This window comes from Gavialis gangeticus, unplaced genomic scaffold (genome assembly GCF_001723915.1).
Source record: "Gavialis gangeticus isolate Ggan-Ray unplaced genomic scaffold, GavGan_comp1, whole genome shotgun sequence".
NCBI classification, from domain to species: Eukaryota; Metazoa; Chordata; order Crocodylia; family Gavialidae; genus Gavialis; species Gavialis gangeticus.
In genome coordinates, this window is record NW_017729000.1 from 48,511,063 (window position 1) to 48,525,221 (window position 14,159).

General features: G+C 49.1%; 1 protein-coding gene across 1 annotated transcript in view; it reads left to right on the forward strand.

Moving 5' to 3' along the window:
- Positions 1-13,803, forward strand: part of IK (IK cytokine, down-regulator of HLA II) — a 23,127-nt gene extending 9,324 nt beyond the window's left edge. Inside the window, exons 7-20 of the mRNA XM_019506604.1 lie at positions 1,182-1,252; positions 1,365-1,411; positions 3,547-3,710; positions 3,851-3,959; positions 4,431-4,470; positions 4,989-5,220; positions 6,106-6,124; positions 7,821-7,899; positions 8,341-8,421; positions 9,188-9,245; positions 9,947-10,035; positions 10,254-10,362; positions 12,268-12,302; positions 13,453-13,803. Coding sequence (XP_019362149.1) covers positions 1,182-1,252; positions 1,365-1,411; positions 3,547-3,710; positions 3,851-3,959; positions 4,431-4,470; positions 4,989-5,220; positions 6,106-6,124; positions 7,821-7,899; positions 8,341-8,421; positions 9,188-9,245; positions 9,947-10,035; positions 10,254-10,362; positions 12,268-12,302; positions 13,453-13,480 — 1,161 coding nt within the window. The 3' untranslated portion in view covers positions 13,481-13,803. The remainder of the gene's footprint in view (positions 1-1,181; positions 1,253-1,364; positions 1,412-3,546; positions 3,711-3,850; positions 3,960-4,430; positions 4,471-4,988; positions 5,221-6,105; positions 6,125-7,820; positions 7,900-8,340; positions 8,422-9,187; positions 9,246-9,946; positions 10,036-10,253; positions 10,363-12,267; positions 12,303-13,452) is intronic.
- The last annotated feature ends 356 nt before the right edge of the window (positions 13,804-14,159 follow it).

Here is a 14,159-nt window from a genome sequence, read left to right on the forward strand (position 1 = left end):
CCACCCCAGCTCTCCCCTTCCCCACACCCTCCCATGCACCAGGAAGAGCCCGGTGCAGCCCTGACCCCAGCCTGCAGTGACATCCTGCTCCACCCTGCCCTGCACAGATCTGGGGGCACACACCCACTCCACCCTCCCAGGGTGCGTGCTGCAGGAGCTGCCCCCCTTTCCCCACACCCTCTGGATGAGCCGTGGCTCCGTCCTGCAATCTGCCTCTCCCCAGCTGGGCTTTGTCTGCCCCAGCCCCACTCCCACCCTCACCAATGGAGTCTTGATCTGGTCCCCCGTGCCCCTTCCCTTCCCCCTCCCCTTCTGTCACAACAGACTTGCCAGCTGGACGCAGCTCTCCAAGCTGCCTACGTGAGGTGTGGCTGCGTGTATGCACAGGGCACGCTGCCCCAACTCCAGCCCTCAGTGGCATCCGATCTCACCCCACTCTGTGCAGATTTGGGGGCACATGCCCCCCCCCTCCCCCAGTGCACTCCCAGGGTGTGCGCAGTGGTGGGAGGCACCCCCAGATGAGCTGCAGCTCTGTCCTGTTTCTGTTCTGCCCTGGCTGGGCAGCGTCTACTCCTGCCCCAGCCCTGTTCCCACCCTCACTGCAGGGTCAACAACCACCCCCCTCCTCCCCGGGCGCTCATGCCTTCCCCCGCCCTTACCTTCCAACACAACAGACTTATCAGCCAGATACTGCTCTTCAAGCTGCCGGGCTGTGTATCAGAAATCAGACTGGTATCGGCCAATATGCCTCCTTAAAAATCGGCTATTGGTATTGGCCCCAAAAATCTCTATCGGTGCACCCCTACTTCCTATTTGAAGTACAGTGGGCTTGCCAGAGTCCTCATAAAGTAAATAAAGTGAATTATTCTGTGAATTGGTGTTGGAACTGAGAATAGAACCCATGAATTCTCTCTCATTCTCTTGCTATAATCTAGTAAATGAAGAACACTGGGGAAATAATGCAGTTAAATACTATTCTCTCTCATTTGGCTTGTTCCTTGGCTGGATCCTTGCCCTGTGCGGGGGCAGCGTAAGATGGGATAATCCAGTGCAGGCAGTAGAACTGGGGTGGTTCTTTGGTACTTGTTCACAGATGTTCACTGTACCTATGATTTATTCTGCTGCAGCTTTTTTGCTTTTTGACAACAGTTTCCATTTCTGTCCCTTGCTTGCCTAACCAGGTGCGTGCTGAGATTGCTAGCAAAGAGAAGGAAGAGGAGGAGATGATGGAGAAACCCCAGAAGGAAACAAAGTGAGTGCAACAGGATCAAGTTCTCCTCTGAGTAACAGAGAAGACATTCCCTTGGGGAAAGGAAGGAGAATGGAAGTGGCTATTCTTGAAATGGTTTTCTCTTTCTTTTCAGAAAGGATGAAGATCCTGAAACTAAAATTGAATTCAAGACTCGTTTGGGTAAGAACATAGACATGCTTCACTTGGGCATGTGGAAAATGTAAAAAAGAGTCTTGGTTTGGTGAATGCAAGGGCCTGACAAACTGGATGAGGTTCCCTTAGTCAAAGGAAGTTCAGGAAAGCTTTATGGAGGCTGGCAGATCAGCTGAGGTCCTCAAAGGAGATAATTTGTTCTTTGGACCAAGGCTGCTCATCTTTAAGCAGCCCACGTGCATGTTTCACCCTAAGCCCAAAGCTCCCCAGCCATGTGCTCCTCTGCTGTATTGCACACCTTGTGCATCCCAGGCACTGCAGGCTGTACCATGCTGTGCTGCCCTGTTCCTGAGGCAGGAAAATAGAAGCTGGAGGAGGAGTGAACAAAGAGCTCCTATACACGTCTAGGGAGCCTGCTCCAACGTGCTGTAATTCCAGCATGTCTGAGCAGACTCTATTGAGTCTGCTGTAGCATGAAAATTACTGCATTCACTAACCTCCAGTATCATGTGTATCAGTGTCCCTGTGCTGAAAAATAGTGGTGGGGCATTTTAAATTAAAGCTTGTTTGACAGACTTCCATTCAAAGCACCCCATCACTATTTTTCAGCGTGGGGATGCTGATACGTATGATGCTCCTGGGCATTTTCAATTAGCATGGCTCTCAGAGCTCCGCTAATTAAAGTGCGCCCTCATGCCTCCCAGAGCACATGTATAAACACCCTTAGAGACCCTTGCTGCTTTGGTAGCCTGAGCATCACAGGGAGTAAGTCTGGAGTCTCTGGTCAGCAGGAATCCTGGTTTTCTGTGATTTAAAAAAATTGAAAAAATCTCTGATTTTAAAACCCCCCCACCCAATTACGTGTTTTTCCGTGATTTAAAAATGAAACGCCTCTATATCTATATATACCCCTCTCTCTTCCTATATCAGGTGAACACAATGTTTTATTGATATATTTACAGTTTTAAATCAATTTGAAAGCTTACCGGTGCCTCAATCATCATCATAATAAATTCTAAGTACCTACATATTTTGGTGTTTGATTTTGGTTCGGTTTTTTTATCTTGGAAAATCAGAGCTCCCCTGACCCCCTTCACTTACCAGGATGTGAGTGCAGCTGCAGCTGTATCCCTGCTGTTTTATGGTGCTGAGCAGCCCTGACATGTCATTGCCCCTTGCTTCCAAGCCACAGCCCCCCCTTAGCCCTGCCAGTGCCTCACTTGACCCGCAGCCCCTGCTTACCCCCTACTTGCACCTTCCCAGCAGCAGCTCCCACCCAGCACCAGGTGGGTGTGTGGGGCAGGGGTGTGTGATCATAGGTGTTGCAAGGGGGAGTAAATACCGCCCCCCCAGACTTCTGTGCCAACAACAGGGCACAGGGCAGCACCCTGGCTGGACTGGCACCAGGTGGGAACCAGCGCAGCATGGTGGAACAGGACAGGGAGACTTGGTGCTCCCACTGCCAGGAGCCCTGCACCAGCTGCACCACCATGGTCACCAAGGTGAGGCATCCCCTGCCTGCTGCCACAGTGGGGATATACAACTCCATGCTGCTGTCCCCACTGATGTCGGGTGGGGAGGGGGCACCTCACTTTGGCCATGATGTGGCTGGTGTGGTGGGGTTCCCAGTGGCAGCAGCTAGACCAAGTCTCCCTGCCCTGTTCTGCCTTCCTGCACTGCCTTCCTGCACTAGGTTCCGCCTGCTGGGCTGCGGAGGCAGCTTCTGCCTGGTACCAGCCCAGCCAGGCTGCAGCCTTGTGCCCCACTGTTGGTGCAGAAATCTTGGGGGGGCATGTACCCTTCTCATGCGCCCTGTAACATGTTGCTAATGGGTGTGCCCAGACAGTCCCGCTACCGTGCCTGGCTGTATTGCCAGCTGTGTGCACACTTGCATGTGTGAGTGTGTGCGCACAGGCGCATGGTGCCTCTTGCTTATGCTCATGCTCCTGTCTGCCCCAAACAGCTCATTGAAGGCTGGAACTCTGCTAGCCCGGAAGGGGAAACTCATGGTTTCCAGCTTCAAAGGGGAATATCCGTGTTTTTTCTGTGGGAAATGGAAAACCCTTATCCTTGCTGATCAGCAGAAATTGTTTCTGGGTTTCCTAGGTGGATGTTTCTTTTCTCAGAAGTATCTTCATCTTATGTGTCTGTCCCTTCCCCAGGTCGGAATATCTACCGTATACTGTTCAAGAATAAATCATATGAGCGGAATGAGCTGTTCCTGCCAGGGAGAATGGCTTATGTTGTGGATCTGGATGATGAATATGCAGACACAGATATTCCAACCACGTTGATTCGAAGCAAAGCTGACTGCCCCACCATGGAGGTAATCACCTAGGGTTTCTTCTAGTCCCCTTACTGCACTGTCTGAAACCACTACTCAGTCAGCAGAATTGTTCAGAGCAGCACTTCGTAGAGGGACTCCTTGGTCAGGAAATCACTCCTTTCACTGGCATTTTCTTTCAGGCACAGACCACACTGACCACAAATGACATTGTCATCAGCAAACTGACTCAGATCCTTTCCTATCTGAGGCAGGGTACGCGCAACAAGAAGCTGAAGAAGAAGGACAAAGGTAGGAGCTGTGATAAATGCAGAACGGGCCTCAAACTCTAAGCACATTCCAAAGGAGTGAAAAGGTTGGCAGGCTTAGATAACTGTAGCCCTTCAGGGCAGTGAATGTTTGAGGGAGCTGGTCCAAAGGTCAAGTTGCCTAAAGATGAGAATGGGGTGTCACCAGCTTGTCCAGTTGCTCTGTAGATTGGACTTGAACTGGGCTTCTTCTAGTTTCTCCTTTCAGGCTGAGGGGGAGCTGGTTAAGTAGTCAGTCATGTGAGAGGGCACAGTAGGGGGAAGTATCTGTCTAAAGGCAGATGGCTTTCACGAAGGTATGTATATGTGTTCTGCGAGCCTCTTGCAGACCTGCACTCAAGCTGCTGTATAGTGGCTTTGTGAGCTGCTCTGCTGTACAAAGCTTTATTAGACAAGGTAGGGGAAGTAGAGGAATGGAGATGGACTGTCTTTGACTGCTTTCTTTGGCTTGCAGGAAAGCTAGATGAGAAGAAGCCCCCAGAAGCTGATATGAAGTAAGTAACCCCTGTCCCACTCTGTCTCCATTAGGGATTCTGGAGTGAGATTTCTCCTCTAGGATTTCCCTTAGGCTGCTTACACTTGGAACAAGCTCTCCAGGAAGCTGCTTGATGCTTTTCTGGGAATTTGGTGAGTTTGTCTCAGGAACTGGGGAAGGGGGTGGGTAAGAGGCACCTTACAGATGCTTAGGCTTATCTTTTTCATATTAGGACTTGGAGAGATGATGAGGTCAGGCCAGGGTGAAAGGATATTTTTAGCTGAGCCATGAAATTGCTGGAGAGTTTGTACTGTCTGGGGGCATACAGAATGCAGGAGCTGCAGAGGAGCAGGCTTTTGTTTTTGCATGAGTGCAGGGCTTCAGCCAACTTGGGACTGTTTTGTTGATCTCCCTTCAGGGGCTGTAGCCTTCTCTGGGCTTATGTTTGCTTATGAGTATGGCTTTGTGTTAGAATGGGTGATCTTTTGGCCTCTGCTCTTATGTTACTGGTAACTTCAGAATCCGTTTTGTTCTTAGCATCTTTGAAGACATTGGTGATTATGTGCCAGCCACGGCAAAGGTGCCACGGGAAAAGGAGCGGGAAAGGTACCGGGAAAGAGAGCGAGATCGTGAGAGGGAGCGAGATCGTGAGAGGGAGCGTGAAAGAGAGAGGGATCGTGACCGGGATCGTGACAGGGACCGTGACCGGGAAAGGGAAGAAGAAAAGAAGAGACACAGCTATTTTGAGAAACCGAAAGCTGATGATGAGGTGACTCCATCCGTGGCACTGAAGTTAATCATGAAGCACAGAGTATTTCATAACTAGGGAGCATTCTCTGTGCCAAAGTGGTCCTGTGGCCTAGAGGAAGTTTGGGATAGTGACACTTTTTATCAGCTCCCCATGCTCATTTGTTAATATATACACTCCATGGGGATTGTCATAGCCCTAAGGTATCGTGGTATTTTCTGCCACCAAAAAAGGGTAGATCCAGTGTCTTGGCCAGGGTTCATGTTATGACAGACTTCATGGGGGGGATTGCTTTAACTGCAGGCTACTCATAAGCCTTGCCTGAGTCATCATCAAAATTCAGGTTTGAAGCAGGCCTATAAAGTACTTGTGTAAATCCAAATAGACTTTGCAAAAATCGCCCCCCATGGATGAGTTCAGAATCAGATCCTTTGGCTTTGAACTGTTACAGCATATGTGCTTAGGCTGTCTGCTCTCTGGGGACAGAATGTGGCTCTATTGCATGCTGTTGTGATAGTGAGCAGAATGATTGGAGCACTTGTTGATAGGAAAGTTAAGTGGAAAGCTACAAATACAGCAGTGCTTTTTTTTGTGACCCATCCTCAAATGCTCACATGTTCATCTCTCACTTGGGTAGAGTCTCACTGCTCAGCCAGTTGGTGGGTCAGCTGAGCATCTTCCCCCTACTGCAGCAGTTGCCTTGGTAAGCCAGAGCTGAAGAGAGTTCTTAGGCTTTGACTGACTTAAGGTGTATTCCTGAATCCCTTATGCACCTGTGAGTTCAGTGATAATTTGGAGTGCAGCTTTCTACAGGATTAACCCCTCAGATCCTGAGGTCATGCGCAGTGTTCTTTCATTTGTTTTCTAGCCCATCAGGATAACGCTTTTCTCTCCTTTCTTTTCCAGCCCTTGGATATTGATAAAGGTGAGTTAGTTTGGTGTACATGTGGGCATGGCATGAAGTGGGCAAAACTGAACTCCAGTACACAGCTGGGACCTTCTAAACCAGGGGTGGGCAAAACATGGGCTGCGGGCTGGATTTCGCCATCCAGTTGATTGGATCTGGCCCACAAGCAGGCACCCACCAACTGATTTGATATGGCCCATGGTGCTCCACATGGAGCTGAGCCCTACCTGCTCCCACCTGGGGCAGCCAGAACCATGCTACTGCCAAGCCAGGCTGCTCCCAGTGCAGTTCGGTCCCTCCCCACTGTCCTGCAGCTTTTCCTTCTGTCCCTGCTGCACAACTCTTGGCGGGGGAGGAGTTGGGGGGTGGGGAGCTGCAGCTGGAGCCCCATGCACTGAGAATGAGCTGCCTGGCTGCAGCTTCCTCCCTGCCCAGAGCAGTGCAGCAGGGGCAGGAGGAGGCGGCGGCAGCAGCAGGGGGAGCCAAACAGCTAGGCAATCGCAGCTGCATGGGAGCAGCCCCATAGGGAAGCTGTCCACACTGACCAAGACTGGGAAGGAGTGGGTGGGGCTCAGCCCCATGTGGAGCACTGTGGGGGCAGCAGCAGGCTGGATTGGGGGTGGGGATGGTGGGATTTAGATTGCACCTGCACTGAACTGCCTGGGCAAGCTGTGCTGCACATGCGCTCTACCTGCCCTCCCTCCCCATATTCCCTGCTACTCCCAGACCTAGCTTGCAGGCAGCCCTCCCCCTCTCCACCACTCTCCCTTCCCCCACCACACACATCTTCCACCCCACATGCCTATTTCCCCACACATACTTCATGCACAGACCCCCTCCCAATATACAAGAGTAAGACACTTTATTTTGAGCCATTATGCAATTGTCTCTGTATACACTAAAACCCCCATAAATCAGGACAAATTATTTTTTGAAATAAAATATAGTAGATGCTTGATTTTTTTTTTTTTTAAGTTTATGATTTGTTTCTTATTTATATTTCTTTAAACTGATATCTTCTGAAAGATTTTGTGTGTGGCCCTTGGCAACTCACCAAAACTCATTAAGTGGAGCTGCAACTGAAGTAATTGCCCACCTCCTGTTCTAAACATGCTGGTTCTGTGAGGAGCATAGCTCCTGGGCACTGTAGGGAATAACTTTTTTTAATAGTAGGGAAATTGGATGCCCCAGGGCATTGGGAATTGGGCGAAGAGCTCTTCACCTCTGTGACACTTGTGTATATACAGTTCAGGCTGTTGGTGATACCAGTAATTCCCATCTTGGAGAAGTTTGGCCTGTGCAGAACTACTTAGTGGGTCTGAGCTGGCTCCTGCTTGAACAGGGTTCCCCATCCCATTGGAGTTAGCCAGCAGGAAGGTCAAGGGCTGATTAGGCCTTGCCTGTACTACATCTTGCCTTAGAAATTGACTTTATTTGCTTTGTTGCGGGTTGCATTAGCCCCAGCCCCTGCCCATCCTCCGCCTATTGGGTGTTTTCCTAGGACCACCTTTTTTCCAACAGCTGGCAGAGTGGGACATTTGTTTCTCCATATGTCTAGTTGAAAGACTTGTTCTGATTGATTGCTGTGGCTATGAGAGCAGGTTGTGAATTGTTCTAGTCTCCTACCAGTCCTGTGCCTGCAGCAGATGAGGAGCTAAACCTGCCCCTTTGCCCCCTGTGAGAGTGGAGCCTAACTGCTTTTGTTTCTTATCAGGGCCAGGCTCAGCCAAGGAGCTGATTAAATCTATCAATGAGAAGTTTGCTGGAGCAGCTGGCTGGGAAGGAACAGAATCATATCTTTTTATACTGGCATACCAACTAGGCCATTATCAGGACTCTGGGGTTTTCTCACTGCATCTTGCTGTATGGTTTTAACTGTCTGGGCATCTCTCCTTTCCTGCAGGAAGGCACCTCTCCAGCCTGGCATGTGCCTTGTCCCACAAAGGTTCTCACTTGTGCATATGCACAACTTGTATGGAGAGGGCTGGGCAAGAAATGCCCATTTGAGCCGTGCCTCTTTGTGGCACATTAAGCAAACTTTGTACCATCACTGCCCTCTCCCTGCTGGGAAAGGAGTCCTACTGACCTTCTCAGCCTCCTGCCACTGTCTTCCTGGTATGTGTGCACCCTGTGCACTTGCCAGATTGGCTCTGGAAGTACAGAACTGTTCATTTGGCTTCTTCCTCTTCCTACTAGACAGTGTCTCCTAACTGAATTTCCTTAACATGAGGCACATTAAAAAAGCCTGAAGACAAGAAGCAGCTAGGTGACTTCTTTGGGATGTCGAACAGCTATGCTGAGTGCTACCCTGCAACGTAAGAGTCTACTCACTGAAGGTGGGGGCTGCAGGGTGGGACCTGGGGGGTGCTGTTTCTCTGGAAACTGGTGCGATTTAGAGCTGAGGAGCACAGGTACACTCACTTGTCCTGCCTCTGTGGCCTTTGGCCATGTGGGAATGCAGCATGACAGATGTCACTTGGCCGGGGGGGGCAGTGGTTAAAGTGGGGGCTGATGTCATTGAAGAGCTAGTGTTAAAGTCAAAAGCTGATGGAGCCTTTTGCAGTATGAAGTGCACTTGTGGCCAATATGTCCCTTCTTAGCTAGCTTAACTAATCACTGCCACAGCTGTTCAATGACTAAAAGCAGCTTCTACTCATGTTGACCTGTCAGAGCCTGCAACTAAGAGCATGGGAAGGAGATGGAAGCTATTCCTACTTATGCATTATTAAAAGACTTGGTTAACTAGCAAGATTCATATTCTGTTAACAAGTTGACCTTTAGTGTGATTTTTCAGGTATAACTGAGGGCATTTGGCCTTACAGTCTCTCTGCTGCCAGAGTTGTCTGAGATCTGGCAAGCCATCAGAAAGCAAAGCTTGCTTCTATTTGTGTGGTTTGCAGTTAGAAAAAAACAGCTTTTAGCCAGTGAGCACATTTTGTCTGGAATTATCTAGGGACAGTTTGCTTAAAGCTGCACTACTCTCCATAATAGAACATAGTTTAAGACCCTGGAGCTGGATTTCCAGGGCACTGGTATGTGTTACATGCCCCATCCAAATCATCCCCTCCCCTTCCTTTTCAGAATGGATGATATGGCTGTGGACAGTGATGAAGAAGTGGACTACAGCAAAATGGATCAGGTATTTCCAGACTATGACCTAGCTAAAAAGCCCAGAGCTGTCTAACTGGAAGGCAAGATCCCATACAGAGTAGGCTTGGACATAGATACTGATATAACTGTCTGATTTTTGTTGTTGGCTAGATAAATGTTATAGACCTCTTTTGATCTTTCTGTGGTGCTAGTGAAAATTATGTGCTCAAATAAGTAGGCTAGGAGAAGGATTCTAGTTGAATTTGGCTTTACTGACTTCTTGATCCATCATGCTGTGTTCTCTGACCAAGACTGAAGCCTTGTTTTCTGCCTTCAGATTTACTGTTCCAAACTAAATTGGTTAGGGGAGTTCAACTAATGAGCCAAGAGAAATTAGATAATCCTGATCATTCGACAAGAGAACCTATTGAAAGATTTGCCTTTGTGTGAAGGCTGAAGCAAAACCCCCTGGGTACCGTGACTGATGTCTTATCCCTGCTCTCTGTTCTGAGCATTGTTCAGTGATGTGTCTTCTAGCTGGAGTTAAAACCGTCTTAGAGCTGGTGGCCAAGAGTTCCTGGCACTTTGTGGTCAAGTTGGGTGTGAGCATTCAGACTGCTACCTACTCCAGGCTGCATTGATTTGGAATATGGATTGTGGGCCTGTTCATCTCTTCCTGGGCTTGCAGCCTGGACGGGGAGCAGCAACTGGTGCCTTCAGAGGAGTAGTAATGATTCTGTCTTACTGCAGGGAAACAAGAAGGGGCCCCTGGGCCGCTGGGACTTTGACACTCAGGAGGAGTACAGCGAGTACATGAACAACAAGGAGGCCCTACCCAAGTAAGTTTAGAGTTTACCCAGAAGTTGGGGATTCTCTTGGAGGGAGCAGAGCAGGTGGAAACTCTCCTGCCATCTGCTTAGCCAGAACAGTACCTCTTTCAGGGGCCCAGATTGGTCTTGAGGTCTAGGGGCCTGTTGCCATCCCACCCATCACATTAAACTGGGGGGCCTGTCTTTGTCCTCATTACCTGAGCTCTTTATTTGTTTTTTCCTTCCAGAGCGGCTTTCCAGTACGGAATCAAGATGTCCGAGGGTCGTAAAACACGGCGTTTCAAGGAGACAAATGACAAAGCTGAGCTGGACCGGCAATGGAAGAAGATCAGTGCAGTGAGTAGCTTGAGCGAAGACTCCCTAACGATCAGTTCCCAGAAGGGATTCTAAGGCCAAGTCAGGTTTCTTGAGTACTGGAAAAGGCTCCCTTCTCCAGTGTGTAACAGACTCGCTCTGCGAGTCCACCAGCACTTGCCATCCAGTTGCCTTCAGCAGTCTCTCCAGGCTGGCTTCTTTCCTCATGGGTTGGTGCTTTTGGCACAGGAAGATATGACGGGTGTTTGTGTGATCAGGACTGATGGCTTGACTCTGCTAGTCTTGCTAACTCCCTCCTGCCCATCACAGAGCCTCATCAGCCATCCCAAAGCCTTGCACTTTCAAGATTAGCTTGCATCTAAAAAATTAGGGACTACAAGCTGCCTATACCTCATGTTACAGGAAAGATTCCTGAATAGAAATTCAGGAAGTGCCTTGGCAAAGATTTTTGTGGATGATATCTTTTATTGGACCAGTTGCATAGTGGGACAGACTTAGATAAACTTTCAGATGTGGGGTGTTCTTTAAAGAATAACATCATTCTAATGCTAAGAAAGTCCTTGTCATTTGAAGTAGGCCCTGAGCAAGGGTCTCTTCATAAGTGACTGGTGAGGCTTGTCACCAGAGTTAGCAGTTCATATAACCATAGAAATAGAATCTAAGGAGACCAACAAAGATTAGTGCTCTGTATGGCTGGGGAAAGGTCTGGCTCCTAGCTGAGGGCCCTGGGTGTAGATGGGGGGGACTACCTTTATAAGAATGTGTTGGCTGTAAATGTCTAGGAGAACAGCTGTTCCAAGACAAAACTAGAGGAAATGAGACACTCAACACAGACAAGTGCAGGGTACTGCGTCTGGGGAGAAGGAACAAGCAACACACCTATAGGCTGGGGAACACCCTTCTTGTCAACACAGTGGCAGAAAGGGACCTTGGACTCCTTGTTGACTCCAGGATGAACATGAGCCGCCAATGCGAGGAAGTGGTCAGTAAGGCTAGCTGCACCTTGTCATGCATCTACAGATGCATCACAAATAGGTCCAAGGAGGTGGTCCTTCCCCTCTATGCGGCTCTGGTCAGGCCACAGTTGGAGTATTGTGTCCAGTTCTGGGCGCTGCACTTCAAGAGGGATGTGGCTAGCATTGAGAGGGTCCAGAGGAGGGCCACTTGCATGGTTAGGGGGCAGTGGGTCAGGCCCTATGAAGAGAGGCTGAAGGGCCTGAATCTATTCAGCCTCCACAAGAGAAGGCTGAGAGGGGATCTGGTGGCCGTTTACAAACTCACCAGGGGGGACCAGTGGGAATTGGGTGAGGCTCTGTTCCCCTGGGCACCACCGGGGGTTACTAGGAATAACGGCCACAAATTGTTAGAGAGAAGGTTCAGGCTGGACATCAGGAGGCATTACTTTACAGTTAGGGCTACCAGGCTCTGAAATGGACTCCCAAGGGAGGTGGTGCTCTCTCCTACCTTGGGGGTCTTCAAGAGGAAGCTGGACAGATGTTTGGCTAGGGTATTATGACCCTGCACTCGTTCCTGCCTGGGGCAGAGGGTCGGACCTGATAATCTGTTTAGGTCCCTTCCGATCCTAAGCACTATGAAACTGAGAGACAAAAACAGGTAAAAATGGGTATAAAATGAGAGAGACTTTCTGGCCAGGACAATTGTGGCCGTGAGCAAAGCTGAAGAGGGGGAATGGGGTGCCTTCCCCAGTCTGTGAGAGCTGTGGGAAAGCTCCCCTCCTCCAGCAGCCTCTAGGAAAAATACAAATGAATGTGGTTTCAGTTTTTTCTTTGTATCAGAGCTGCTAGAGTTCCAGGTGCCTAAGAATCACCAAGTCTTGGAGCTTCCCCCTCGGTCTGAGGATGATGAAAGCGCCTTAGGGCTGCCAGTGGCACTCTTGGTAATATGTTGACTATGCTTTCTCTGCAGATCATTGAGAAGAGGAAGAAGATGGAAGCTGATGGGTTAGTAGACTTTCTTCTTTAATGTTAATTTGCTGCTTTCCTGAAAAATGCGTGCACTGGGACAGAACTGCCTTTACCTTGGAACAGGCAGTGCCAGGATAAACTTTCCTTTCATAACCCCATCAATCCTGCCACAGTGGGACATGTTTGGGAACAGAAGAAACTCTAGGACTTTGTAGGCTTTGCCTCTAAGTCTGCTGGCAGTGGAGCTAGTTCTTTTACTTCAGTGCCCCACATGCCTCTGTCCAGCTTTTAGGCTCTGTGTACTCCAGAAGCATGTTCTAGCTAATAACTATCGAACTTCCCACTCAACATTTCCAGGCTTCAGAACTTTTTCAGCCCATCTTGCCCACAGGAGAAGTATGCCCATCTTGATGGGGGGAGGGGGAGTTGTGTTAGATGTGTCTTCTAGAAGTTGATCTACATGAGCCACCAGACCCAGGCTTGAAATAGTGTGGCTGTCCTAAACACTGTAATGCCACCACCACCTAACTTCTTAAATACCCTTCACTTAGTTGCACTGAATGGGCCTAGGAAACCCAGGTGCTTTAAGCTAGCAGGATTTAAAATTTCAGAGGAGTTTATCCTTGGCTTTTCTATGTCATTGCAGTACCCAGGGCTTTGCTAGGTTGGCTCAGGCAATAGGACGTGAAGGGCTCTTTCAGAGACCACAAAACTGCTTTCCGCTTTCCTGCTTATTATTACCTACTTGCTTCTTTGGTTAGAAAATTGCTTCACCCTCCATACCCAGCCCCCCAGTGAGCTCCAAGGGGTAGCTGTGATCAGGCTTTAGCTCAGGCTGTCTGTCCCAGACTTCAACTGAATACCTGCTTGGGAGCATGGTTTTGATGTTGGCTTATGGCAGGCAGAGTGCCATTTAGCATACTACTGCTTCCTGTGCATACCGTGACTTCCAATCCATTAGGTTGTATTTGGCTTTGAGAGCTAAGTGCAGCTTCTCTTGTGCTTCCGCCCTGGTTTGGAAGGCAGGCTATGTGCGCACCTGGAAAACAGTGGGTGCCTCCAGGATGATGATCATTCCTCAACAGGAAATGGGTTGAGGGGAAATGGGTCTGAAGCACTAAGAAATCTCTCATCCTTGCTGACAGGATGTTACTATCATTGGCCTCATGTCTGTCTCTTGTTTCAGGGTTGAGGTGAAGAGACCAAAGTATTGAAGTCCCAGTTGAGTTTCTCTGTCTTGTCCTCCGATCTCTGGAACCTTGATCCAGTGGACACTTTTTATTTCCTGTTTTTATTCAAGTTCTTCCCTTCAGATTCTTCTTGCAGGCTCTGGACTAGAGCTCCTTTCCTCTCTGCTGTCAGCAAGGAACAGGGTATATGTGTATGTGTAGGGGGCAGGAAGAGCTTTCTGGGGCCAGTAGACCATGGGATTGATGCAGGCAGTTTGCCCTGGCTGTGTTTCTTCCTCCCACATCTTTGCTGTGATCTGTGATTTATAATTGATGTAACTGCAATAAAATTGCACTAAATCTTTGTGTGTACTGCGTTCCTTGTATTTTGGCTGGGGACAAGGGGTGGTTAGGCTGAAGCGGGGGAATTTTTTTTGTTCTTCATCTAAAACGGGCAGATTGGGTTTAGAGGACAGGAGAAGACTGGATTTCAAGAGTGATACTAGGAGAGCTGAGGTCTACAGAGCACAATGCAAAAATTAGTGTTTTCACTGCCTTACCACAGCATCATGGAAATCAGGGCAGAACTAGGACTTGAACACTAGTGTACTGAGCCTTAGTTGTCACAGGCCAGCTGGGCGCTGTGAGTGTATCAATTTTATCACGGGCCAACTGGGCTGTTAGGTTCAGTTTTGGATCAAGGAGGCTAAGTTGGGAGTGAAAT